Source organism: Clarias gariepinus, chromosome 12 (assembly GCF_024256425.1).
Source record: "Clarias gariepinus isolate MV-2021 ecotype Netherlands chromosome 12, CGAR_prim_01v2, whole genome shotgun sequence".
NCBI lineage: Eukaryota > Metazoa > Chordata > Actinopteri > Siluriformes > Clariidae > Clarias > Clarias gariepinus.
The window spans coordinates 25,024,283-25,050,083 of NC_071111.1; the positions used below are offsets into that span (position 1 = coordinate 25,024,283).

Below are 25,801 nucleotides of genomic sequence, written 5' to 3' on the forward strand. Positions count from 1 at the left end.
TCACCTCCTGGCCTTCCGGTTCTTTCTCCTGAGGTCCTTCACCAACACCCAGTCTCCTGGTTTCAGGTCATGTAACTTTCCCTCTGCCGGTTGTGGCAAGACCTCCTTCACTTGGGCCTGAACTCGAGATAAAACCTGCGTGTGTGCAATCTGATGTGTTTTCGGGGGCTTCTTGTGCTTGGCCTTTTCACTTTTTCCAAAAAGTGGATATTGTGAAATCAATATCTTTCAAGTGAACTATGAAAGGAAACAATCAGGAACAAGCGAACAGGGTAAAACGATTGGTTAACGATGGTTACAGGATCCTCATGATAAATGTTCCTCCTTGTCCTTCACACAGTATACTGGACTTTATCTCCACAACTGGCAAAGTACATAATACACCAGTTCTATATATATCCATGGTCATCAGTTAATAAGATAAAAATGAATATTTGTACTAATGTGTGAGAGACAGATGGCTGTAAACAGTCCTCGTGATCACCAGGCTGAGCAGCTGGGAGAGGAGATGCTGTGCTGGTCTACTAATGGGACAGTGAAGGGGACGCTTGTCCTCCAGACCGGACTGTCTCACATAATACCTTAAAAAAGAAACAGTATGTAAAAGGTTAGAAGTCATCACTCAGTGACCCTTATAATCATATTCTCATAAATTAATCATTATCATGATGGTGATTGTTATCATGAACTGAGAGTTAAAACAAGAAGCAGAGTGACGTCTGGTGGTTTGTGGAAATTCCAACAGCTGTAAACTCAAGTGGGATTTTATATTACATGTGAGAAATTATAGGATATAGGATGTAGTATGTTGTATGTGGGGTCATTATGATCCATCAGAAAAGCTTCATGACATCAAGGCATCGATTCTACACGTCTCTGGAACTGAGCTGCAACTTAAACAAACATCATTTAACAAAACATCGGCTGTTTTAATGGTGACAGAGACACTGCTTAAGACGTCCATCCAAAATCTCCAACACAAGAAGAACTGCTGATTTGACAGCATATGATTTAGATTATTTTTATACTCATGTCCTCATTACAGTCATCCTGTAAGACAGCACTCCTATAAGAATAGCAAAGTTTGATTATAGAATAAAGATAAACAGTTAGAATAACTCTGTATTGAATAGGAGGGACAAATGCAGCCGACTACATCAACAACAACTACATCTTTACATCACTCTACATGAAGCTTAAGCAGAATGGACGTATTTAAACTTAAATAAAAAAAGTCCAGGTCGGCACGGTGGTGTAGTGGTTAGCACTGTCGCCTTGCTGATTCCCGTCTCTCTGTGTGTATGGAGTTTACATGTGCTTGGATTTCCTCTGGTTTCCTCCCACAGTTCAAAGACAGGCAGGTTAGAATAACTGGCGTTCCCAAATTGCCTGTAGTGTGTAAATGAGTGTGTGTGTGCCCTGTGATTGATTGGCACCCTGTTCAGGTTGTACCCCACTTTGTGCCCTACAGGATAAAGCGGTATAGATGGTGAGTGAGTGATCTTCTTATACAACAAGCTTAAAATAAGTTCAAATGTCCAGACATGGGTTTATTAAACTTAGATTTTTTTAATGAATTTTGACTTGAAAAAAAAGCGTGCCTTGATTTAAGAGTACAAAGTTTCATCAAGTATCATGTAGCACGCATGCGCTTTTTGTTTCTTTCATGTGTGCTGTGGAATTGTGGGTAATTGTCTTTCCTGCTCGGTCTTAGTGCTCGTCTCTCACTCGTATAATTATCGTGTTTGTGTGTGAAGCATCGTTAATTTTGTTTTTGTGTGTGTGTGTGTGTGTGTTTGTGTGTGTGTAAGAAAGTCGTCCTTTCAAAAGTCTCATTAGAGAGGTTAGATCCATTTTCTCTCTCTCTCTCTCTCCGTCAGCCTGCACTGACTGTGTGTGTGCGCACATTATTGGACAGCGTCTTTCCCCCCTGCTGCTTTTGCCTTCACACACACACATCCACAGTGAGTACGCGCTTGCAAACACACATATACACAGCGTGTGGAAACACTTATCTGTGGGGATTTATTTTAACTTTTTTTCAAAGCATAAGTTAAGACACATGCTTTGTAAACTCTTTAGTCAGATGAAATGAGATGATGTCAAGAAATCATACAGAACCGGTGACTCTTCATTTGTTAATCAGAACCACATCCTTGATGACAGATGTATAATAATTAATTTTGAGTTTATTAGTTTGATAATAATTGGTTAACATTTTCCATTAATGTCATTGATTGCTGTAAGATATTAAAGGGTAAAAATACAATCAAGAAGAAATGGTAAAGGGGTGTCTAGACTTTTTTATGTCCACTCATCATTTCTAAATTAAACTCCAGCTGTACCTACTGTATATATTAATAGCCTGAAAGCTTGTAGTAAATGTTTTGTACATTCATGCACTTCAAAAGAATAATTGTTGTTATTAGATGATGTTTTTTTCCCCATTTTTATTTCCTTGAGAAATTACATTTCAAAATTATGTATGTTCACAATGAGAGATTTCTTTGAAAATCATTGAATAAAAAAATGATAAACTTCTCATATTAAATACATTTCCTATCAATTAGTTAAAAACTAGGGAAAGACTGTTTGTTTGTCCTCCACATTATTTTTTATTAGTGAATATTATGACTATAAAAAGTTAAAAGTTTAGAGTGAGAGAGAGTGAGTGAGGCTCCATGTCCTCTGAGACCGGTAGAGAGACACTGTCTCTCCGACATGGTGTCAGGTGTGTGTCGGAGGATGGAGTACAGGTGGAGGAGGTGCTGCTAGTGGTGTGAGAGCAGGTAGGATACGGAAATATCTACTCTGTCTCCCGGATGAACAAAGCGGTGGTGGTTTTACTGAACAAGAAAAAAAACAGAATATGAGTGAAAGGCGTCATGGTCCAAATTATCCCTCTATCTGCCCCTGCAACACGAGTGGTGATCTCTAACGTGCCCCCGTTCATTAAAGATGAACAGATGATTAGGGAGCTGGCCCGCTTCGGGAGGTTCGTCAGCACTATGAGAGCTATCCCGCTCAGGTGTAAGAGCTCCAGCATGTACTGTAACAGCGTGATGATTTTAAACAACCAGAAGGGGACATTAAAGGTGAATTTTAAGTGTAAGGACGGGGACAATAGTTACACTATCTTTGCCACCACGGAGCGGCTGAGGTGCTTTGAGTGTGATGATGTTGGACATTAAAGGCTGAGCTGTCCTCATGGAGCTGTGCAGCCGGGGAGCTCAGGGGACGACTCGGACGGGATACAGCAGCAGCGCCGCAGGGACAGACAGCAGGAGGACACCGGGGAGCCGGAGCCTGATAAACACAACGCAGACACAGAAAACACCGCCAGTATAAAACACCACGTCCCTACAGACAATACCGCTAACAGTAACCCTGTCCCTAATGTCTGCTCTGATACACACCAACAAGAGGAAAAATACAACTACTGGCAACCGACAGAACACAAAACATTACAGTGAGCATGAGGGGTAAAAGACAGGAGAAATCACACCAGTGGCGATTTCTTTAAGCCTGCAAGGGAAGCTCAGCTTCCCCTATAATGTCACAAAATTAATGGTCAAATTATGTACCATTGTATTAACATTTTATTGACTAAAAATGCGTTAGAAAACGTTCATTTCAAAGATGAGTTCGTTCAGAATCAGTTAGATATAGCAGGTCGGCTGACTTGATTTTCTTCTCATACATTCCCGTAGCGTCACAGTGCATTTCCCCGTTGAAGCCCAGCGTCCATTGACTTCAATGCGGCCGCTTTGAACTAGACGGTCATTGGATAAACACTGCGATTATGTCCCGCGGGCCAGGACGCTGGGATGCTGCGTGATGATTGGAGGAGCTGTTTAAAGGGCGGAACCCCATTTTTGATTGACAGCATGTCTTAAATATACATCAGCGCTACAGAGATTCGAGTTTAGTCCCATCCGGATTTGCAGGTGAAGTGGTACGAAGAACTGCTGCACTCCGTATTGTTTGCTGGTGATATAAACCATTTTTGTTTGTACAAATCATTCTTTAAATAATAACAAAACGTATTATAGCGTTCTTGACTTTGCTCCTTGTTTCAGCATTGTAAAGTTAGTTCGTTCATATAATTAAAGTAGCTCGTGGAAGGGAAAACTAGCCAGCTAGCAAGCTGTGCATAATGGCAGACGCAGACGGTGCTAATATTGTTGACCTGCTTTTGGCAAAACCATTTAGTAGTCTTTCTTATGCGAAAAAGACTCAGAATTAAACGGCAGGGCAGACCAATGCTCAAGATTGATCTGGTGCAAAACTCAGGAAAAAATAACAGGTCTTTTCAGCTCTCCTAGTATGACAAGGTGAACTGGCTGACTGGAAGTGCTGTGACAGAAAATGTACTATTGGCCATGCCTCCTGACGAAACCTTCTCAGGGAATGAGAATACAGTTTGGTCAATCGTTGGTTTTGGGGATCTGGGTTACTTTGACAGGGCATACAAAAGGCATAAAAAGCGCAAAGAACATAATGAATTTTATGATGAAGGCCTAATATGAGCCTTCCCTGTTTCAAAAGCTAGCAGCCGCCACTGAATCACACAACACAGAAACATCAACAAAACGGTTTTTACATCTGACTGAAAGAGGAAGGAGACAGGGGGTTAACACACTTTTTCCAGGGAAAAGTAAAAATGCTCAAAACTCTCACATCAGGTAAGAAGAAACTGAAAGCTGCTCCCAGTAAGGAGAGAATACAGGACATGGTGGAACATCATTTCTACCTTCAGTGTGTATTTTTACCTGGAGAGTAAAGACATGTGGTGGACCTTTAATATGTTTATAGACAACAACATCAGAGGTCCTTAAGGTTCAATTATCTTATGTTAAATTACTGTTAGGTACAGTACACTATTCTCATTGAGTAATGAACTCCAAAAGGCGTTGTGGAGATTGTTGTGGAGAATTTAGAAATTAAACAGAAAAAATCTGAAGTTAAACGTTACTTTACATTTGAATCATACTATCGCAAAAATTTATTTGACCTTGAAATTGAAGCTGAATTTTATGGAATTCAGTTAAAATTCAAACAAACGTCTTTAAACTGTACACTTTTTGAATTTTAAAATATTCTCAGTTTCAAGGCCTCTGTTTGAAATGTAATTATGAAATTCAGTTTCAAATGGTGTGACACAAATTCCAAAAATAACATTCAGATTCCATTTATTGTATTCTTGTTGTCCTCATCAGTTTGTCACTGAGTCCACAGGTTTACATTTACATTTATTTCATTTGTCAGATGTCTTTATCCAGAGCGACTTCTATTTATCTCATTATTAATCTGAGCAGTTGAGGATTAAGCACTTTGATCAAGGGCACAGCATAGACAGGTGCTGTGCCCCGTGCAGCAACATTGTGGGAATTGGTGATCATCTACCCATCTTGGCTTCTGAGAGACACTGCCACTCTAAGAAGCTCTTTTTATACCCAATCATGTTGCCAATTGACCTAATTAGTGTTAATTGGTCTTCCAGCTCCTCGTTATGCTTAAATTTACTTTTTCCAGCCTCTTATTGCTTCTTGTCCCAACTTTTTTGGGATTTGTTGACACCATGAAATTTTGAATCAACATATTTTTCCCTTAAAATGATACATTTTCTCAGTTTAAACTTTTGTTCCGTGATTTATGTTCTATTCTGAATAAAATATTAGAAGTTGGCACGTCCACATCATTGCATTAAGTTTTTATTCACGATTTGTATAGTGTCCCAACTTTTTTGGAATCCGGTTTGTATAATTTAAAAAAAAAAAAAAAGAAATGTGGAAATTGCGATTGAAACAGTTACTCAGTACTTAAGTAACTTGAGTATCATTTCACCTAATACTTTTTTACCCTTACTTGATTAATATTTTGGATGACTACTTTTTACATCTACTTTATATTAAAGTACAGCTACTATTACTTGAGTAATTTTTTGGCTACTCCACCCACCTCTGGTGGTCACAGTGTTATAGTAAACGTTACACGCGTGCACGGATGTTGACTATACGAGTGCACACGCGAACTGAGCAGCATAAAATTTGTGTACAAGACTTTTGTGAACTGGATCTTGTAGTCAATAGTTTTTGCTTCAAAATGATGTGACAATCATCCTGTTCACTTATTCACAGAAAACAATATGTTCATTTACATTTTTGTAAAACACTTTTTGTTTAAAAAAGCCTCATGCGAGGAGGCGTGAATGATCATGAATAATGCTGTAATTCACACCACAGACGACAAAGACTCGTATAATGAGCTGCATAATGAGTCTTTCAGTCAGATATGTGACAGAGGGAAGTGATACAAGAAAATACTTTGAGGGCAAACTAAACATCTATTTTTTTGTTTGTAGTTTATTTAGAATATAGTTAACTGACAGGAAAAAAAAAACTCACTCTTACACCCTAAACATCACCAACTCACTCACAAAGAAAATGTCCAGGATTGAGTGAAGAGGGACACAGATGATCCCATACACAGGAGGCACATTTATGGCATAAATATGGCCGTGCAAAATACAATGAAAAAGGGTGTTATGTTTGTAAAAGCCACTCTTACACCCTATACACAGTAATACATCTTTGTGCCACTCTTAAAGAGCAGTTCCTGTTCAACTGAAGACATAAGTGAACATTACATACCTGGTATTTCCATGGTGTTTTTGCTGTTTAACATGAACTGCTTTACTATGGAACTCCAAAATTCAAAATTAAATAAATAAATAGGACATGATGAAATAAATAACTATGAATAAATAAGACACATACATGTAATATGAGAATGATATTGTGAAATAATGGAATATATTTTGAAAAAAGCTTATTATTGTGAAATATATTGCACTCTGCAATTTATTTTTCCCAATAAAAGAGATTATTGCAGAGGCATTTTATTTAATTCATGCTGTTTTTATTTCAAAATGTCATTTTTTCAAAGTCAGTTTTTATTTCAAAATCCCGTTTTTCACGATGGCCTATTTATTTCATAATGCGACTTTTCAGCAGAATGAGTCGTTCTGTCAATCAGCGCCAGTGGGTTGGACCTGCGCGCCTATTGGCTGATCCTTTAACATCGATTAGTTTCCCTGAATACCTGCTCCGCGCCGCGGACCGCCGCTACAGCTAGCAACAACGTGCTAGTCAGTGGCGGACTGGCCGTCTGGAGCCCCGGGCGTTCTCCCGGTGGGCCGCTGGTCAATGTGGCCCGGCCCAGTTAATACGTAAATTTATTTTAAAAATGGCGGAAACTATAATATTGCATCTCTTTTTTACGCAGATAGATGAGTGCGTTAATCATACGGGCGCCGCCGATAAAGTGCGAGTGTTTTGTAACTATGTTACCACTATGTTGTATATCACATCATGTATGTACAGTATGTTGCCCTTTATGAGTTGCTGCGCGTGTCCGCTGGGGAAGTGTGCGCGTGAGGAGGTGTGTGTGTGTGAGGAGGAGAGAACGGAGCAGGAGCTCAGCTGTGCTGCTCCCCACCGAAACGCTCTTTTGTTTTACCCTTTTCTTTACTTTTACTGTATGTTTTGTATTATAATTTTGTGACGCTGAAAAAGGCTGATAAAGGTTTGTGCTGAACGCTATTGTTGGCTCTGAGCTCTTTTTTCCCAGCTATCCGGCCCAAAGCGGCACAGTTTGTGTGCATGTGAATGTATTGTAATCGTATTCCATACATGTTCTGAAACCACGCCCCCTTTTACTTTTAATTTACAGAGGGAGAGATATGGATCATTTCTCGATACAGCAAAGAATAAATAATTGCCATGGATGAAAATAAAAAAAAAGAAAAGGTGGAGCTGATTTATGCGACAAGAAGAAAAAGCTTTAAAAGCAGATGCTGTGAAATTCTTCAAATTAGCAGATTATGCCTTTTGTGTGAGGGGAAATTACAGTTCCACAGGCTCTGACAGCTCTAACATTACGGTCAGGGACAGAGAGTCTGGATCCAGCAACCTCAGGGTCAGGGATGATGATGACCAGCACCACTCCCCTTCTGTACCCAACACCCCTCCCCTTCTGTACCCAACACCCCTCCCCTTCTGTACCCGAGCCAAGTGAAAATCAACTGTCTCGGCGACGTCTGCCAGATGAGCAAACGCCCTCTGCCAGACATCTGCCGGATGAAAAAAGACGACGTCGCATAGACGTCTCTGCGACGTGTGTGTGCTATCTGGGATGTGTGTTATACATATATATAAAAATTATAATATATAATATAATATATTGTTCATTCATGTCTTCTGATGATGGCGACACATTTTTACGTTTTAAATAAGATTAATTAAAGTTTAATTTAAGACCATTTAAACTGAGGCAATGCCATGTCTTTCATAAAGTCCTTCCATGCGCCATCTGGCGGATATTCAGTGAAGCACAACACATTTATTTAAATTCCCAAATGTTGCTTGCGGCAAGTCACGGCACGCCATGCGCCAAATTGCGGCATCTCGTGGGAAAACACGCGCAGTCTTAATGGCCACATCTGTACCATTGGACTGTTTGTTATGAGCTTAATATTTTACCTGGTATTTAACACAGTAAGGCTATCTAACTACATCTTGGAATGAAGTTCTGGAAATAAGGGCATTTTTTTACACACACATGATGTCCCCACGCCGCATGCCCAGCCATTTTGTCTAACAGATACCACCTGCATAGTGTGTACAACTGACATTTGAAATATTTACTCAAAAAAAAAAAAAAGAAATCAGAACTAACTTACATACCAGCCAAATCACCTACATGCTCTCCAGCAGCTAAATTAAGGGAAGCATGTATTTAGTAGGGCAAAAATAAAATATCAGTATTTTTATATTCAGAAGACCAATCAAATCAGATTGCAACAGTCATGCAAGAGCTGTGAAACGAAGAGAATGTATGAGAGCAGAGAGTTTATGAATCTTAAACAAAGTGTGTGAGAGTTGGCAGTTTTAACTCTTAGCATTTTGGAGGTTGTAACATAGCTGAAAAAGAGTAAACAATAAAATAATATTAACAATACTAATAACAAAATAATAAAATTATGCTTCATTTTGTATATATATATATATATATATATATATATATATATATATATCCAGTATGCCAACATTATCTTTACTCTTCTGATTATTAATGGCATTTCTCCCACTTCTACCTGTTTGCTACTGGGGGACGTTTTAAGGACCCCACAACATGCTGGGTTTGAGATTGCATTATGCCGATCTGTTTTAGGTTAGAATCTGGTGCAGACATGAATACTATGCAGCCATACTCTATGGTAGCTCTCATGAGTGCACAATATATGCATGTTAATATGGCTCTGTTAGCTCCCCACATCTGTCCTGTTAGTCATCCTACTATGTTATTGTTATTCTTACATGTCTCTTTAATTTTCCTTATATGCATTTTTTTTCAGTCTCTTGCCAGAATACATTCCTAGGTACAGGTAGTTCCCTACTTACAAATGAGTTCCATTCCACAAGCATGTTCATAAGTTTTCGAATAAGAATTTGTTCATAAATCAGGGACGAATTAAGTCCTATACACCTTAGACTTAAATATACAATATAAAGCACACCAATTCACTTGACTAAATCTGTCTCCTTTCCCAGCTCTTTCATCATGTGGCCAAAAACCACAACGCACTTAAGAAAATGAATCTCATAGTGAAATGTCATCTCTGCACCTTTAAATCTTCTCCATAAGAAATAAAGAAAAGGTCAATTAGTTTTCCTTTAAATCTTCTCCATAAGAAAATGAAGAAAAGGTAAATTAGTTTTATTTTTACTTCAAATTTTCTATTAATCATTTTTATATGGATATTTTTGGGTTGTGGAACGAATCATTGAACACATAGGGGAGGAGGGTGTGGCACATGTGTTATCTTTCTTACACACACACACGCACGCACACGCGCGGATGTTTACTTAGACTGCAAATTTTAACCTGCACTCAAGACTGCAAACTAAGTTTGCGAGAGAAATCTTGGAAGCCATTCTGTCAAAGGTTTCTACTTTCTTGGACTGTGAACTCGGTTTTGTTGAGGATTTCCTGAAGTTAGGATTATTCACCATCAGGACAGATTTACAGGACAGACATTTTCTATCATCATGCTCCCGGACTGATTCATTGAAACCGGTAAGGCCGACTCATTACTTCCTCGTCCTCTTTGTCCATTTTCTAAAAAACTTTTCACAGGGTACTCAACCTTCCCAAATTCCACTAGCTCAACCCCTGAAGGTTGGGGCAGAGCTCTCTTTTGTTTTGTGCTAAGGAAAGAGCTACCATTAAATTAAAAAAATATTTTAAACCAAATTTTCCACAATCACACACATTTGCCACAGCCATTTTATTTTAGGAAGTCAAATTAAAATGTGACGCAAGACAGAACAAATATATTTAAACCATGGTGGAGGTATTTTTTTAAAATACCACAGAATTAATTAACTCTAAGACGTGAACAAAGCTTGCTTGGCTGAAGAAAAGAAAACGCTAAACTTTTAATTTACCTTCCTTATAGAATGAAATCCGCATGAAAGCTTGTTTAAAATATGACTGGGACAAAAAAGCTAATTTACATAAGAAAGTTATTTTTTAAACTCCATATAACACCTAATTAAATTTCATTAAAATACAGTGATGCTTGAAACTTCCCTGACAAAGGAAGAAAAATAGCAAATTATCAAATCAATTTAAATAAATAGCTAAATTAATTTCCTTGAAGAAAAATTGCAGATGAGCCCCCAAATTGTAAGGCTCCCCCAATTGTAATTTAAAATGATCCTCCAAATTGTTGAGTTTAATACAAGTTAAAAGACAAACAGTTATTGCACGATGCATCCGCCGCACCTCCATACACTTATACTGGGAGAGAGGGACAAACATGTACGCATGATGTGTCTGAAGTTCTTGGTTAGTTATCAGCAAAGAGCATATTTAAGCTTTTGGCTCGGTGCCCTGTCACATACAGTACGTCTCATACCCCAGAAGAAGAAAAGACATTAAGATGTAAGTTATAGAGAGACATATCAGAAAACCTTACACATCAAGTCCACAAGCTCTGTACAGATATGATTAAAATAATGTTAAAAAATCTCCAAACTCCAAACCACAGCCAAAGATATTATTCCAGAAGTATTTTTTATTTTTTTTTGGATGATCCTTCCTGAAATGCCCAAGAACCTCAGCATATCTGACTCTTTCTTTTTGTCAGTTTTTCTGTAGAATTTTTATTTATTGTGAATTTCACTTTTAAACCAACAACACAAAGGTAATAATTTTGACCAGAGCTTTTTATAATTTAGTACAAATGTTTTTTTTGTTTGTTTTATTTTAATTAAATACAGATTCCTGACAAAGTCAAAAAGCCTTGATGCAATAAACAAAATTAGGTTTTAGTTTTATACATTTAAAAAGTAAAACGGGTCGGTGCTGACCCTAACACAAGAGGAAGGTTAAGACGTTTAATAATTAACACAAATAATCTTGAACAAAATAAACGGGTGACGAACAAACCGTCCTCGATAGGGGTGTGTTCCGATCGACCATAAGTTCCCTGCGAAGTGCACTAAACAGGCTGTTCAGCCATGTTAAGTGTGATTCCAAACCGCAGGGAGAGAAACTGTTTAGACAGATATCAAGTGTTTACCATAAGTTCCTTTAACTGATATGACCTGCAAACGGAGGGAATGCAGGGAGCACCCTCTGAAGTACACTTGGGAATGGAACACAGCCATCGAAAGTGAAAGTGTTTCAGCTGCGACTTCAGTTTCTGGGAGTGTTGGAAAAGTTAAAATATAACGTTCTTATATCAAGGAAAGTACTGAACTGTATATGGCTGGAACGACAATAAAAGCCTACTTGACTAAAACTCGTGTAAAACACAGATGTAGGAAATCTGAATTACGTCTGTAAGTTACTGACGTTTAATTATAAACAAACACCAACAACCTAAACAAAATAATCGGGTGACAAACAAACTTTTCATGAAACTAAACAACAGATGCGTGACCCAAGTGCAGTGTATTCTGGGAAATTAACTGTAAAAAAAAAAAAAAAACACAAAACATGAAACAGAGTCGATAGTTGCAAGGCGCCCTCTAGCGGTTTCCCCTGACAGCGACATAATGTGTTGTATTTACAGTAGTTTTAATAATTAAAGATTATAATGAAAATCAGCTGTACTGTAACTCTGGAACAACACTGTACATCTGACTGCAATGGTTTTGTTTAATATTGCCTCCAAGAACAAATTTAATGTAAGTAAAAATAAATATTACTATTAATAATAGAAATACATTTAAAAAGTAATGATATTTAATATAAAAGTGCGCCCTCTGCAGGACATGTAGCCCCCACTTTTTACAACAGACTTTAAAGCTTACATTTAATTCAGTTTTATTTGTATAGCGCTTTAAACAGTTGTCATTGTCGCAAAGCAGCTTTACACAATCAAAAGTATTATTTAAGTTTGTATGGAATGTGTCACTCACTCATCTTCTATACAGCTTTATCCTGTTTATCCAGGAGGCTTATGGCATAAGGCGGGGTACACCCTGAACAGGGTGCCAATCCATCGTGGGGCACACACATACACTTACTCACACACTCATTCACACACTACAGGCAATTTGTGAACGCCAATCAACCTAACCTACATGTCTTTGGACTGTGGGAGGAAACCGGAGTACCCGGAGGAAACCCACCAAGCACGGGGAGAACATACAAACTCCATGCACACAGAGACAGGAATTAAGCCTGGCCGGGAATCGAACTCGGACCCTAGAGGTGCAAATTTATGCTAAATCATAAATGAACTGTAATTTTGGGAAAGCTGAGTTAAATTTCTCTTGTCACACCCAGGCCTGATTACTGCCAGACCTGTTAAATCAAGAAATCATGTAAATAAAACCTGTCTGACAAAGTGAAGCATGTTAAGTGTGGCACAACCAATTATTGAGTTTAGTGGCAATTACTTTTTCACCTAGGGCCGGACTTTCTTATCTCCAGCCTTCATAACACCTTCTGGGTGTCCAAGAGCAGCACATGATTCATTGTGTTTTTGTCACGTTGAGTTTAGTAGAGTTAAGCCAAGTTTTAGAAGACTCACAATATAAGAATATTTTAAAAAATTTCCTTCTACATTTTTTATTGTCTTCTTTGCAGTATAGTCACATCCTTCATTTATTGCATCCTCTATTTTATTTGTATTTGCTGTTTATATTCTTGCTGGTTCATTCTCTCTATTACTACTTATGTACAGTTTTGATCACACCTGTACAATCATTATGCTTGTGTACATAGAAGTGGTTTTTAACTTTTCCTTTTTCCTCACTGCAATTCTTGCCTGTTTGCTCACTTGTTGTATAATATGTGAACTGGATACTGTAACGCTGCAATTCCCTTTTGGGGTTAATAAAGTACTCTCTCTCACTTTCTCTCTCTCTCTCTATCTCTCTCTCTCTATCTATCTATCTATCTATCTATCTATCTATCTATCTATCTATCTATCTGTTTTTGTGTTTTTCAGGAGTGTAATCCACTGAGATCAGACACGTCAGGATCTCAACTGCTAGTTTGTGTATACTTTACTAATATTCAAAGATGGAGACCCCTGATCTGGACACTGATAATGTGTCCCCACCCTCTAATAATCGGTAACCTATCATACCTTGGCATTTCAGTCATTAAATATTCATATCCAAATTACTAACTGAGCATATATGAAATAAGTCATTTAAAATTGTAAACAGTAAAGTGTTTCATTATTATTGACAAAATAATACACACCATGAAATTTATTTTGTTCACTGCAAGTAAAATTTATCTCTCATTAAATTAACAACTTCAAATGATGTTGTGCAGTAAACTCCAGGGAGAGAGATCAGAATCAGCAGCACCCAGCTGTATCTCCATGAAGAGTGATGGGTCTATGCATCAGCCTATTGATTTTAAAGCTGGAGACTCCTCACCTCTACACAGGTAACGTCTCCTCACTGTTAATGTCACTGCTGAAGTCACAGTTAAAGGGAAATTCATCTAGATCAGGGGTCGGCAACCTTAAATACACAGAGAGCCATTTGGACCCGTTTCCGTAGAAAAGAAAACACTGGGAGCCACAAAACCCTTTTAACATCTAAAATGAAGATAATACTGCATATATCGTTTTTTGCCTTTATTCTGTTATAGTGTGTTGCATTTATGAAATCAATGAACTGCTACAGAGGAAACTAAATTTTAATTTTTGCATGCAACAAAAATATTTTTAATTCAGAAAAAGAAATGGACACTGGGTTGAAGGTAACTTTCAAATAAAATACTCAATGTCTATTTGAGTTCTCCTCGTATTTATAAAATAAAAATCTGAACTTAAATTATCCACCTGCAGCAAAACAAAAATGCCATCTGTGTTCGTGTGCTGTCATCCTTTCATCACGTGTATTGGAGCGTAAAGTCAGCTGTCAACCTGAATGAAATCTGGGTTGAAAAGCTCAATAAGGTGTGCCACCGGGTAGTAATGGGTCATTCATGAACGATTTATTTCTTTTTGAATGAGTCTTTAACGTGACTCAGAAAAACAAATAGTCTTGCAGAGTGATTCATTCATTTTCTACTGGGTGCGCTCGCACAAAGCATCGCAAAACCGTAGGTTTAGAAACGCTTCGGACCAGAAGATATGAGAGGTGAGCTGCTCATTCTGTTTATCATAATATGTCCTGCATTGTAATAGATTCATTACTGGAACTATAGCCAAAATTTGTGTATGTAGACGTGTTGGGGGTCTGTTTATTAAAAATGTAACATTTTATTTTATTTCTGATCAAAAGATCTACATCTAGAAAACTAATTAACTTAAAAAAGATTCGTTAATTTTGATGAATGAGATTCAAAGAATCGAGTCACTAAAATAATCCAAACTTCCCATTACTACTGGCGGGTGTTGCACATCAGCAGTTTTGATGCATATTTTGAGCAACAAAAAATTAAACACGTTTTTTCACCATAATCATTAGAATTACATAAAAACACTAATGAACTAAAAGAAAATACATTTAAATTAAATAAAGATTTCTTGTAATTTAAAAATTTCTTTCTTCCTGGACAGATAATTCAACTAGTGTTGAGTGAAGTTCTTAAAACAAGTAAAATTATCTGTCCATGTAGCAAGATAAAATTAACAAGTTTCATACAAGTCTCAGCTGAACTTTGAAATGCATTTTTGCACGGAATGAGGGTTGTGGAATTTAGCCCTACTTTATTTACACTAAACTCACTATCTGGGTGACAAACGTCCTGAGCAGTGTGCAGAGCAGGAAAAGTTATAAAGACTTATTGTAATGTACTTATATGCACCTCAATTCTGAATTCATTCTGACTCGAAAACTCCCAAACTATGCCTTCAAGGCTGATGTTTATAGTAAAATTATCACAACAATTTTTGTTCACAGTGATATACAGAAGGCAGGAGACAAAACAGGAAAGAACATCATCACAGATACAGGGTAAGATCAAATCCAACAACATGACTGTGACACTGACACACTGGTGTTATTAACTACAGAGTGATTAGATTGTAGAAAACTATAGAAAAAAATAAACACATAGTAAGAACATTATAAAGAGCTATCAGTGAAAATGGTCAGACAAAATAGATCTTAAAGATTAATTATTGGACCCCATGTCTCACCACATTGTACTTCACCATCTCACAGGCACGACCCAGAATCTGCTGCTGTAAATGAATTCCAGAAAAAGTTCAAATTAAATCTGATGAAGAAGTTTCAGTTCTTGAATGGAGTGATGATAAACCTGGGAACACAAACACTCCTGAATGAAATTTACACAGAGCTCTACATCACAGAGGGAGACAGTGGAGACGTCAATAATGAACATGAGGTGAGACAGATCGAAGCAGCGTCCAGGGGAACAACAACAGAGGAAACATTAATCAAATGCAATGACATTTTTAAGCCCTTATCTGAAAAAGACGAAGACATCAGATCTGTGCTGACGAAGGGAGTCACTGGCATCGGAAAAACTGTCTCTGTGCAGAAGTTCATTGTGGACTGGGCTGAAGGGAAAGCAAATCAGGACGTCCACCTCATATTTCCACTTCCTTTCAGAGAGCTGAATTTGATGGAGGACCAGAAACTGAGTCTGATGGAGCTCCTTCATATCTTTTTTAAAGAAACTGTAATGTCCATTTGGGAAAAAGTTCTGTTTATTTTTGATGGATTGGACGAGTGTCGTTTTCCTCTAGATTTCCAGAACACAGTAAGAGTGTGTGATGTAACTGAATCTGTATCAGTTCCCGTGCTGCTGATAAACCTGATCAAAGGGAATCTGCTTCCCTCTGCTCTCATCTGGATCACCTCCCGACCTGCAGCAGCTGATCAAATCCCCTCTGAGTGTGTCCATCGAGTCACAGAGGTACGAGGGTTCAATGACCCACAGAAGGAGGAGTACTTCAGGAAGAGGATCAGTGATCAGAGCCTGGCCAATAACATCATCACACACCTGAAGTCATTAAGAAGCCTCTACATCATGTGTCACATCCCAGTCTTCTGCTGGATTTCAGCCGCTGTTCTAGAGAAATTCTTGTGTGAAGCAGAGAGAGGAGAGATCCCCAAGACTCTGACTCAAATGTACACACACTTCCTCATCATTCAGATAAACATCAAAAGAGAAAAGTACTCAAAGAAGCAGGAGAGTGATGAAGAAATGCTTCTTAAACTGGGAAAACTGGCTTTTGAGCAGCTGGAGAAAGGGAACCTGATCTTTTATGAGGAAGACCTGAGAGAGTGTGGCATTGATGTGAGAGAAGCAGCAGTGTACTCAGGTGTGTGTACGCAGATCTTCAGAGAGGAGTTTGGGCTTCACCAGAGTAAAGTGTACTGCTTTGTTCATCTGAGCATTCAGGAACACCTCGCAGCTCTGTATGTGCACCTGATGTTCAGGATAGACAATAAAAATGTTCTTAAAAAAAGTCGAGCTTCAAAACAGAAAAAGGAAGAAATTACAGTTTTAGTTTTTCACAAGTGTGCTGTGGATGAAGCTTTAAAAAGTCAGACTGGACATCTGGATCTTTTCCTTCGCTTTCTTCTGGGTCTCTCACTGGAGTCCAATGAAAAACTCTTACAGGTCTTAGTAACACAGACAGGAAGTAGCTCCCAGAGCACACAGGAAACAGTTCAGTACATTACGCAGAAGATCAGTTGGGAGCGTTCTACAGAGAAATCCATCAATCTGTTCCACTGTCTGAATGAACTGGGTGATAATTCTCTAGAGGAGGAAATCCAACGCTACCTGAAATCTGGAAAACAAAGTGAACTCTCTTTATCACAGTTGTCTGCTCTGGTGTTTGTGTTACTGACATCAGCACAGGATCTGGAGGAATTTGACCTGAATAAATATATCAGTCCAGATAAGATAACAGATGATGTTCTTCTGAAGCTGATGCCTGTGATTGAAGCATCCAGGAAAGCAACGTAGGTAAAGCTGAATATAACTGCTTTACTGTTACAGTGTCAAATTTTTGCTGTGGGATGTTTTGACCTCAACATGATTCAGGGTGGAGTTACTGCAAATACATTAAAAATAAAATTCACATAAAATAAGAACAAAATTATTTTAAAGCAAATACACAAACAAATGAAGTTGCCTGTGATCTTAATCCCGTATGTCTGTAATTTGTAAAGTAAAAATTCCCCTGCAAATGACCTTCCATATTTTGCCAAACACAGAGGTCCTGTGATGTCAGTCCCTACGAATCAGCATGTCTGTGCTTTGACCAGAATTTGGAAAGGTCATGTATCATTTTTTCAAGGTTTTTTTTCGTGCGCACCTTTTTATCCATTTTCTGCGAATAATAGAGGCTGCATTGGAGTGCTTTAAAAGTATTTTCAAGGAAGCGGATGGGGTGGGGTAATTTCCAAATGATAAGAGGTTGCCAGATAATAATAATCCCATGCTAGTAGGACATAAGACTGAAGGGTATTTAGTAGATATGTGGAAGCCAGCTAATTTCATTTAAGGAGAAAAACAATACAGTAATGATTCACTATCTTAAAATTATTAAAAAGTTATGTGGTTTTATGTTGAATATTTGGTGCATTGTTTTGGCAATTACAAAGTTGCAATAGTACCACCATGTGGTGCTCTTTCAATTTGCACTTACGAATGCAATAATTACAAATGCAATACCAACTTCCTGTTTAGTGTTTGAGACTCATTTGGGTGAAAAACAAAGTGATAGTTTTAGTTGGGCTTGGTCTATAGATGCTTCTTACTTGGAAATTAGCTCAATTTGGACATAGTTTGTAGGAGGAGATGTGAGAAGACTTTTATGTAGCTTCTCCAGGATGACAGAATGACAAAATATCAGACAACATGGGCGCAAAAGGAAAATTTCTAAGGAAGGAACAGTGGATTATGCTTGGATTGCGAGCATAATTTGTTACAGAAGTGTGCTTGTATATCAAAACACTCATATATCAAAGCTAATAGGAAATAATGGAAACTCAGATGATTCATTCCACAGCCCAAAAATATTCTTATAAAAATAATTAATACAAAATATAAAATTAAAATAAAACAAATTAACTTGCACTTTACCTTTGAAAAGTCTAGTAATGCCGAGCCGACAGTTCTGTAACGTATGCCTTTATTGACAACAACAGAAAGGCATGAAATAGTTATAACAAAAATGACTGACACACATGGTCTCTGCTTCCCACGGTCAGCTGCTTGTTCTCCAATCCTTTTGCACAGGCAAATCCTTACCATTATTCTCTACTGCCATCTAGTGGATAGGTAAACAATAAACTCACTTTACTACAAAAAGAATCCTAGCTGCAGTGATGGAGACCAGAGAGAGGAGGAAGTGTGTGTGTGTGTGGGGGGGGTTGCTTTGTAGGAGACACACCCCAGCACGATCAAACACACATACACACATACCCACACTCATACACCGCCTCCCGCAAGCACACACTCATACCCACCCCGCGCGAGCACACACTCATACCCACCCCGCGCGAGCACACACATACAAATTCCAATTTTATCTGTCACATACACAGTCATACACAGTACGATATGCAGTGCTTGTGACCTTAAAATAAAAGACTATGAATAACAAATAAATGTTAAAAAATAAATTTAAAAAAATATATAGAACAAAAGAAACAGCTGTACAGGGATGTACAATCCACATATTTAAAGTGTCTTGTGCAGTGCAAATATGCTTAAAAGTTATTTATTTAAAGTGGCTTGTGATAGAGTGATTTGACTAATGACCACGAAGTGTAGTTGTGCAGTGGCCACTAGTGTAAACGAATGTCCAGAATGTCCAAAGTAAGTATAAAAACCATAGGTGTGGGTCAGTACTGTGTGGTGTTGTGGTTGAGAGACCGTATCGCTTGCGGGAAGAAGCTCCTACTCAGTCTCCCTGTGTTGGCCTTCAGGAAGCGGAATCGCTTTTCTGACCTCAACAGAGAGAACAGTCCTTTGTTGGGAAAGCTGAGGTCCTTCACGATCTTCCTGGCCTTGGTCCAGCACCGCTTGCTGTAAATCGAGTGCAGGTCAGGGAACTCGGTGCGGATGGTGCGCTCTGCTGATTGCACCACCCTCTGTAGAGCTCGTCTGTCCTGCATGGTGCTGTTTACGAACCAGGTTGAGATGTTTCCCATCAGGATGCTCTCTATGGTGCAGTAGTAAAAGTTCCTGAGCACCTTGGAGGGCAGTCTGAAGTCTCTCATGCGTCTGAGGTGGTAGAGACGCTGCCGGGCCTTTTTCACCACAGTGTTGCTGTGACATGACCATGACAGGTCCTGCGTGATGTGAACACCAAGGTATTTGAAGCTGTCCACTCTCGTGTCCACTGGGCTCTCGTTGATGACGGGGGTCTGGTAGTTTCTCTCCTGCTTAGTGCTGAAGTCCACTATCAGCTCCTTTGTCTTACTGATGTTTAGAAGGAGGTTGTTCCTCTGGCACCATTTCTCCAGATCCCTAATCTACTTCAGGTAGGCCGTCTCGTTGTTATCAAAGATCAGGCCCACCACGACGTTGTCGTCAGCAAACTTAATAATGGTGGTGGAGCTGGTAGTGGCCACACAGTCATATGTGTACAAAGAGTACAGCAGGGGGCTCAGAACACACCCCTGGGGAGCTCCAGTGCTGAGAGTGATGGAGGCTGAGACATGTCCGCCCATCCTTACTGCCTGTGGTCTGCCAGTTAGAAAATTGGAGATCCACTGACACAGAGATGAGCTGAGTCACAGGTGCTCCAGTTTGGTGGTGAGTGTGGAGGGAATTATGGTATTAAATGCAGAGCTGTAGTCGATGAAGAGCATTTTAACATAATTCTTCCCTTCTAGTGTTCAAGTGAGTAAGTGATGTGTGGAGGAGATGAGAGATGGCATTGTCAGTTGAACGGTTTGGACGGTAAGCGACCTGTAGTGGGTCCAGTGTGTCTGGTAATGAAGAAATAATGAAGTCCTTGACCAGCTGCTCAAAGCACTTCATCACTACTGAGGTGAGGGCTACAGGGCGATAGTCATTAAGAGAAGCAGGTTGAGGTTTCTTTGGAACCGGAACAATGAGGGACTCTTTGAAGCATGTGGGGATCACTGACTGAGCTAAAAAGAGGTTGAATATCTTTGTGAACACAGGTGCTAGCTGGTCTGCGCAGGCTCTGAGGATACGGCCTGAGATGCCGTCTGGTCCTGCTGCTTTCCTGGTGTTCACTCTCTTGAAGACTCTCCTCACGTCATGCTCGGATATGATGCTCTTGCGGTGCTGGCAGTGTCTTCCTGTCTGCAGCCGTTAGCGCCGCTAGCATTAGCATCGCTAGCGTCTTTAGCTGCAGCCTCGAAGCAAGCATAGAAAGTGTTCAGCTCGTCTGCCAGAGTCACGTCCGCGTTCGTCATACCGGTTGTTGGTGTTTTATAGTCCATTATTGTTCTTAGTCCCTGTCACAGGCCCCTCGTGACTCTAGTTTTCTCTTGTAACGCTGCTTCGCCTCTTTCACCGCCTTCCGGACATTATATGACGCAGCCTTGTATGGTTCCATGTCCCCCGACACAAGTCCCGTGTTGTAAGCAGCGGTGCGAGATCTCAGAGCGCCCCGGATGGTTTTATCCACCCACGGCTTCTGGTTGGGAAACGTTCTGATAGTCTTTTTCTCCACTGTATCATCTGCTAGTTTCCCAATTAATTCCACAACTGCTTCCGTAAACACGCTGATGTCATCAATGGAGCTGTTCCGGAACATGTCCCAGTCTGCGTCATCGAGTGTGTCCTGTAACGCGGACACCGATTGGTGCGTCCAGCGTGCGACCTCCCTCTAAACCAGATCTTCCTGTTTCAGCCTTTATTTATATTTTGGCATGAGGAAGATGGCGGCATGGTCGGATTTACCAAACGGTGAACGAGATTGTGTCTTTTTGCCGTCCTTGACCGTAGTGTAACAATGGTCCAGTGTCCTTTCGCCCCTGGTGGGGCAGGTGATATGTTGATGAAAGTTCGGCGCTGCACGTTTGAGGTTGGCACTATTAAAGTCCCCCGCCACAATAAGCGCAGCGTCCCGGTGTTGTGATTGTTGTTGTGTGAGTGCCTCATGCGGCTCGCATAAGGCAGTGTCCGTGTCCGTTTGTGGTGGAATATAAACAGCGCTGATTATGACCGATGTAAACTCCCGAGGTAGATAAAAAGGACGACACATGATGGACAGTAGTTTCAGGTTGGGTGTGCAGGAGCGTGTAAGAGGAACAACGCTCGCGCTGTTGCACCAGCTGCTGTTCACCATTAAACACACCACCTCCCCTTGACTTCCCCGAGTCCTCCCCTTGACTTCCCCGAGTCCCGCGTCCTGTCCATACGGTGAACTGAGAAGAACTCAGCCGGCTAGATGGCGTGGTCCGGCACCGCTGGGTTCAGCCATGTCTCTGTGAAGCAGAGGAGATTGCAGTCCCAAATGTCTCTCTGGAAGCTTGTTCTCCAGTGACTGGACGTTGGCAAGCAAGATGCTAAACAGAGGTGTTAAGGGGGTAAAGGGGGTCGGAGCAGTCGTGACGGCAGCCGACCTCACCGGCGCCATCTTGAAGCTACAAACAGAAAATAAAAGAGGCTTTTAAAGAGAAAAACAGTTGTGATCACGTTACTCTCGGCGTCTAAAGACAAAATTTATGAAAACATTTTGCTTGTCTTGCGAAAGGCTCGCAAACCAGGTTACTCTCAATCCGAGATTCCACTGTACATACATTTGAAAATCCAAAATTAATCAGCTCACTGTAATACTGTGAGACAGTGGACTACTGTGATGAAAGACTAGTTCAGGTTTTAAGTTTGAAAGGAGTCAGACATTTTCAACCTATCTTAACATGTACTGAAACTTTGATTGACTTCTGGTTTAGTGTATCACCTTTATAATCAATGGACAGTTAGGACCCATAACACTGGGGCTGAAAAACAACTTTTATGGAAATATATTCAACCCCTGTGAAGATTTTAATACTTAAATCTCAGGTTTGCAGGATCGTCTCAGTAACCAATTTGTATAAAACTTGAACTGTGTCTCCAGGATCTTATGAATACAAAGTTGGATCTGAAGGTTACAGACCATTGAAGAGATACAACTTTTTCCGCCATGTTTGTTGGAGTACCACAGACAAATAATTTTAATGAATCAGAAAACAAAATGACATTCCTTTGGGCTTGGTCCACGGATACTACCTGTAAAATTTGGTACAATTTGGACAAAAATAGTAGGAGATACAGTACAAATACACAAAATGTAATATTTTATTCAATTAATTAAAAGAAAATTAAATATAGCAAAACAAAGTTCAATTTAATAAAATGTTATTTATAAAGATCCTTTAACAAAAATCAGTGATGCAAAGCATTTTTACGGTAATTAAAATGTAAATAAGTTAAGACAAAAAATACACATTTGCTCACTTGTAATTAACAGTATATAATAAACTTATAATAAACAGTCCCTGATGAGCAAGCCGAGGGTGACCGTGGCAAGGAAAAAGTCCCTGAGATGACAAAAGAAAGAAATCTTGGGAGGAACCAGACTAAACAGAGAACCCATGCTCATTTGAGTGATATCAGATAGGCAGGGACTGATTTGTGGTCAAACTGTGTGCTATAAGGCCAAAAGTTCAGTATAACAGGAAAAGTGTTTACATTACACGTGTTACGATATACAAGAAAGACTATAGTCTCACGGACATTCATATGCCTTTTGGCTGCAGTAAATAACAAAATGATCAGATTAAAAGTTTATATATATTTTTTTAAGTGACTCAATCTCATACAGGGTGACACAAAAAAACGGGAACTTTTTACAATCCAATAAAACTAGAAGTGATAAAAGAAATAAATTTTATTGCCCGTTCCACTGATCCATGATTACTAAAATGGTGGAGTGTTTACTTGCTAAATGTCACTAACCCGCAGTGCTACCACCTGCTAATGGCTACCAGTACGCATTAAAAAAATTCCCGTTATTCTGTGTCACCTTGTATTACGAGTGTGTGTGTTTGTGTGTGTGTGTGTGCTTTTCAGTTAGCCTAATAATTGAAGATTTTCATGATCTTTAATAATATGGTTAGATAAATTGCAATTTACTGGTACTACAGTAAGTTTGTGTGAGAGTGTGTGTGTTTCTATTTTGTATATCTGTTAAAACTTTTAGTATATGTATACTTTTATGTATATATATATATATATATATATATATATATATATATATATATATATATTTCATTACATATTATTTAATTTCCTTCAGTATCAGGTGTGATAAGGTTGGAGTAAAAAGTTGTTCAGCTCTGGGCTCAGCACTCAACTCAGAAACCTCCAATCTGAGAGAACTGCGTCTGACTGTGAAAACACTGGATCTGTCCAACAGTACACTAGGAGACTCAGGAGTGAAGTGTCTCTGTGCTGTACTGGAGAATCCTCACAGTAAACTGGAGACACTGAGGTAAGATCATCTCTCTGAGAGTCACATGACCTGCTCCTCAGTAAGACACATTCTCTAATAGTGAGACTGAAGCAGAAGTTTTAGGTTGATCATCAATGTCCTGAGGAGGAAGATTGTTTCTTTTCACTGCACACTGATGATTTGTCACAGAGTCTTTGGGTCAGATGTACGTATGTGAGAAGCTGCAGAGCAAAACATGACTTGATGTGACTGCAGTGTGTCTGAAATGACTGTGAAATTTACTAAAACACTGTAACTAATCACACAAACTGCACCCGGGACACAAACTAAATGCACTGTGTGTGAGCTGTAGGGTTTAAAAGCAGCAGGGAAATGCAAATGAGAAACATTTTATTGGTCTTAAAGCTGAAATAATGTTTATTTTGTCAGTTAACATTCGTCTCCATATAGCTGCTATAAACGGGGTTGTCAGATCTGCAAACAGTATTAAAACCTTGCAGTCTTTGTTATTTATAGTTAATTCACAGAGCTCTTAAATAGTCTTGTATTATTTCACATTTTGCCATAAATAAAGAATATCTCACTGACTCAAATACACTCGTACAGTAACACAGAGCTGAAGTTGAGAACAGGAGGAGATCAAAGTGCATGTTTTTTTATACCTCATTGCTTTTAGGGAATCACCGCCATCTTTGGTTTTAATGCTGGTTATTTGAGTCTGACAGAGTTGAGAGCAGTTTGTTATTTTTCTCATATTTGTGACATGGTGTTTTCTTTCGTGATTAAGAAGGTTAAACCTAAAGAAAAGGGACCTAACTGGAAGAAGTTAAATGCCAAGCAGCAATATTTTGAGGAACTGGTAGAGATCAAAAGCATTGATCCGGATGATCTGGTAGCTGAAGAATGGATGAAAGAGCCAGACACACAACCTCTCCTCACAAACACTGACATTTTTAATTACCTTGTTGTTTCACCTGCATGAAAAGCATAGGTGACACTTGGAGTTTACTATCCATCACATATCCAAACCTAGTTGTTTACCAAAATTTAGCTATTTAGCCACTTCCAATGCACAGAGAATGCCTCATCCAGAATTTATCAAACTAATCTACAATACATGAAACTACGCTACTTAAACACAAGCGCGCACACACACATGCACACACACAAACAGTTTGGAGTGTAAAAGTTAATTTAGTTCTTCTATTGTTTACTAGACCTTTAATTTTACTGTATATTTTTAAATTTAGCACCAATTATCAGCAAGGTATGAAGCTTTGTTTGTTTATTTGCATTACGTTTCAGTCTCCTTTGTGGTTCACCGCTAGTGAAGAGAATCATGTCATTGCTGATTGATTGGTGTGTTGTTGTTGAGATGATGTCTTTCGGGGAAGCCGGGTTACCAACCATGGTCACTCTGGAACTAGCCTGATGTTTGGCCTGTCACATTGGGCATATCTGGCTGGAGGTTTAATACTTTATAAAGTATATTCGCATGAGCTCTGTTCATGCTACAGTACCAATTTTCCATTAAGGCCAATGTTTTTTAAATAAAACGAGCATTCATTTAATAAACATCCCATATCCTGCACACTCATTCAATTCTATATCTGCAGAAAGAGGTTTTAACGTTGTAACGCTCAGCGTTTATTGTAAACCTAGTTACACTGCGACGGGGTCAAGAATCTAAATAAGGGCTAATAAAATTAACTTCCAGTGTAGTATGAGCTTCGTGGAGCAAGTAAAGACGCGGCACAACAATTCCAAAACAAATCCAAAGTCCAATAAGTGGCACAGAAAAACAAACAATCAAGGTGTACCACAAATCAATATTTACAAAATATA

The 25,801-nt window shown here is 39.1% G+C and overlaps 2 protein-coding genes across 2 annotated transcripts in view; both read left to right on the forward strand.

Annotated features, from left to right (window-relative positions):
- The window catches only part of LOC128533806 (NACHT, LRR and PYD domains-containing protein 12-like), a 605,307-nt gene that overhangs the window by 418,223 nt on the left and 161,283 nt on the right, over window positions 1-25,801 (forward strand). The window lies entirely within an intron of this gene.
- On the forward strand, window positions 14,630-24,242 carry LOC128533820 (NLR family CARD domain-containing protein 3-like). The gene is made up of 3 exons (XM_053508079.1): window positions 14,630-15,503; window positions 15,714-17,489; window positions 23,801-24,242. Exons 1-3 carry the CDS (start codon window positions 15,349-15,351, stop codon window positions 23,997-23,999), a joined length of 2,130 nt encoding a protein of 709 aa, XP_053364054.1. The 5' UTR covers window positions 14,630-15,348; the 3' UTR covers window positions 24,000-24,242.

Excerpts from the sequence above, each read along its gene's own strand:
- LOC128533820 (XM_053508079.1), top strand. The coding sequence starts at position 15,349 with ATGCACCTCAATTCTGAATTCATTCTGACTCGAAAACTCCCAAACTAT. Across the intron at positions 15,504-15,713 it reads AACATCATCACAGATACAGG|GCACGACCCAGAATCTGCTG; the intron begins GTAAGATCAAAT and ends ACCATCTCACAG. Across the intron at positions 17,490-23,800 it reads GAAGCATCCAGGAAAGCAAC|TATCAGGTGTGATAAGGTTG; the intron begins GTAGGTAAAGCT and ends AATTTCCTTCAG.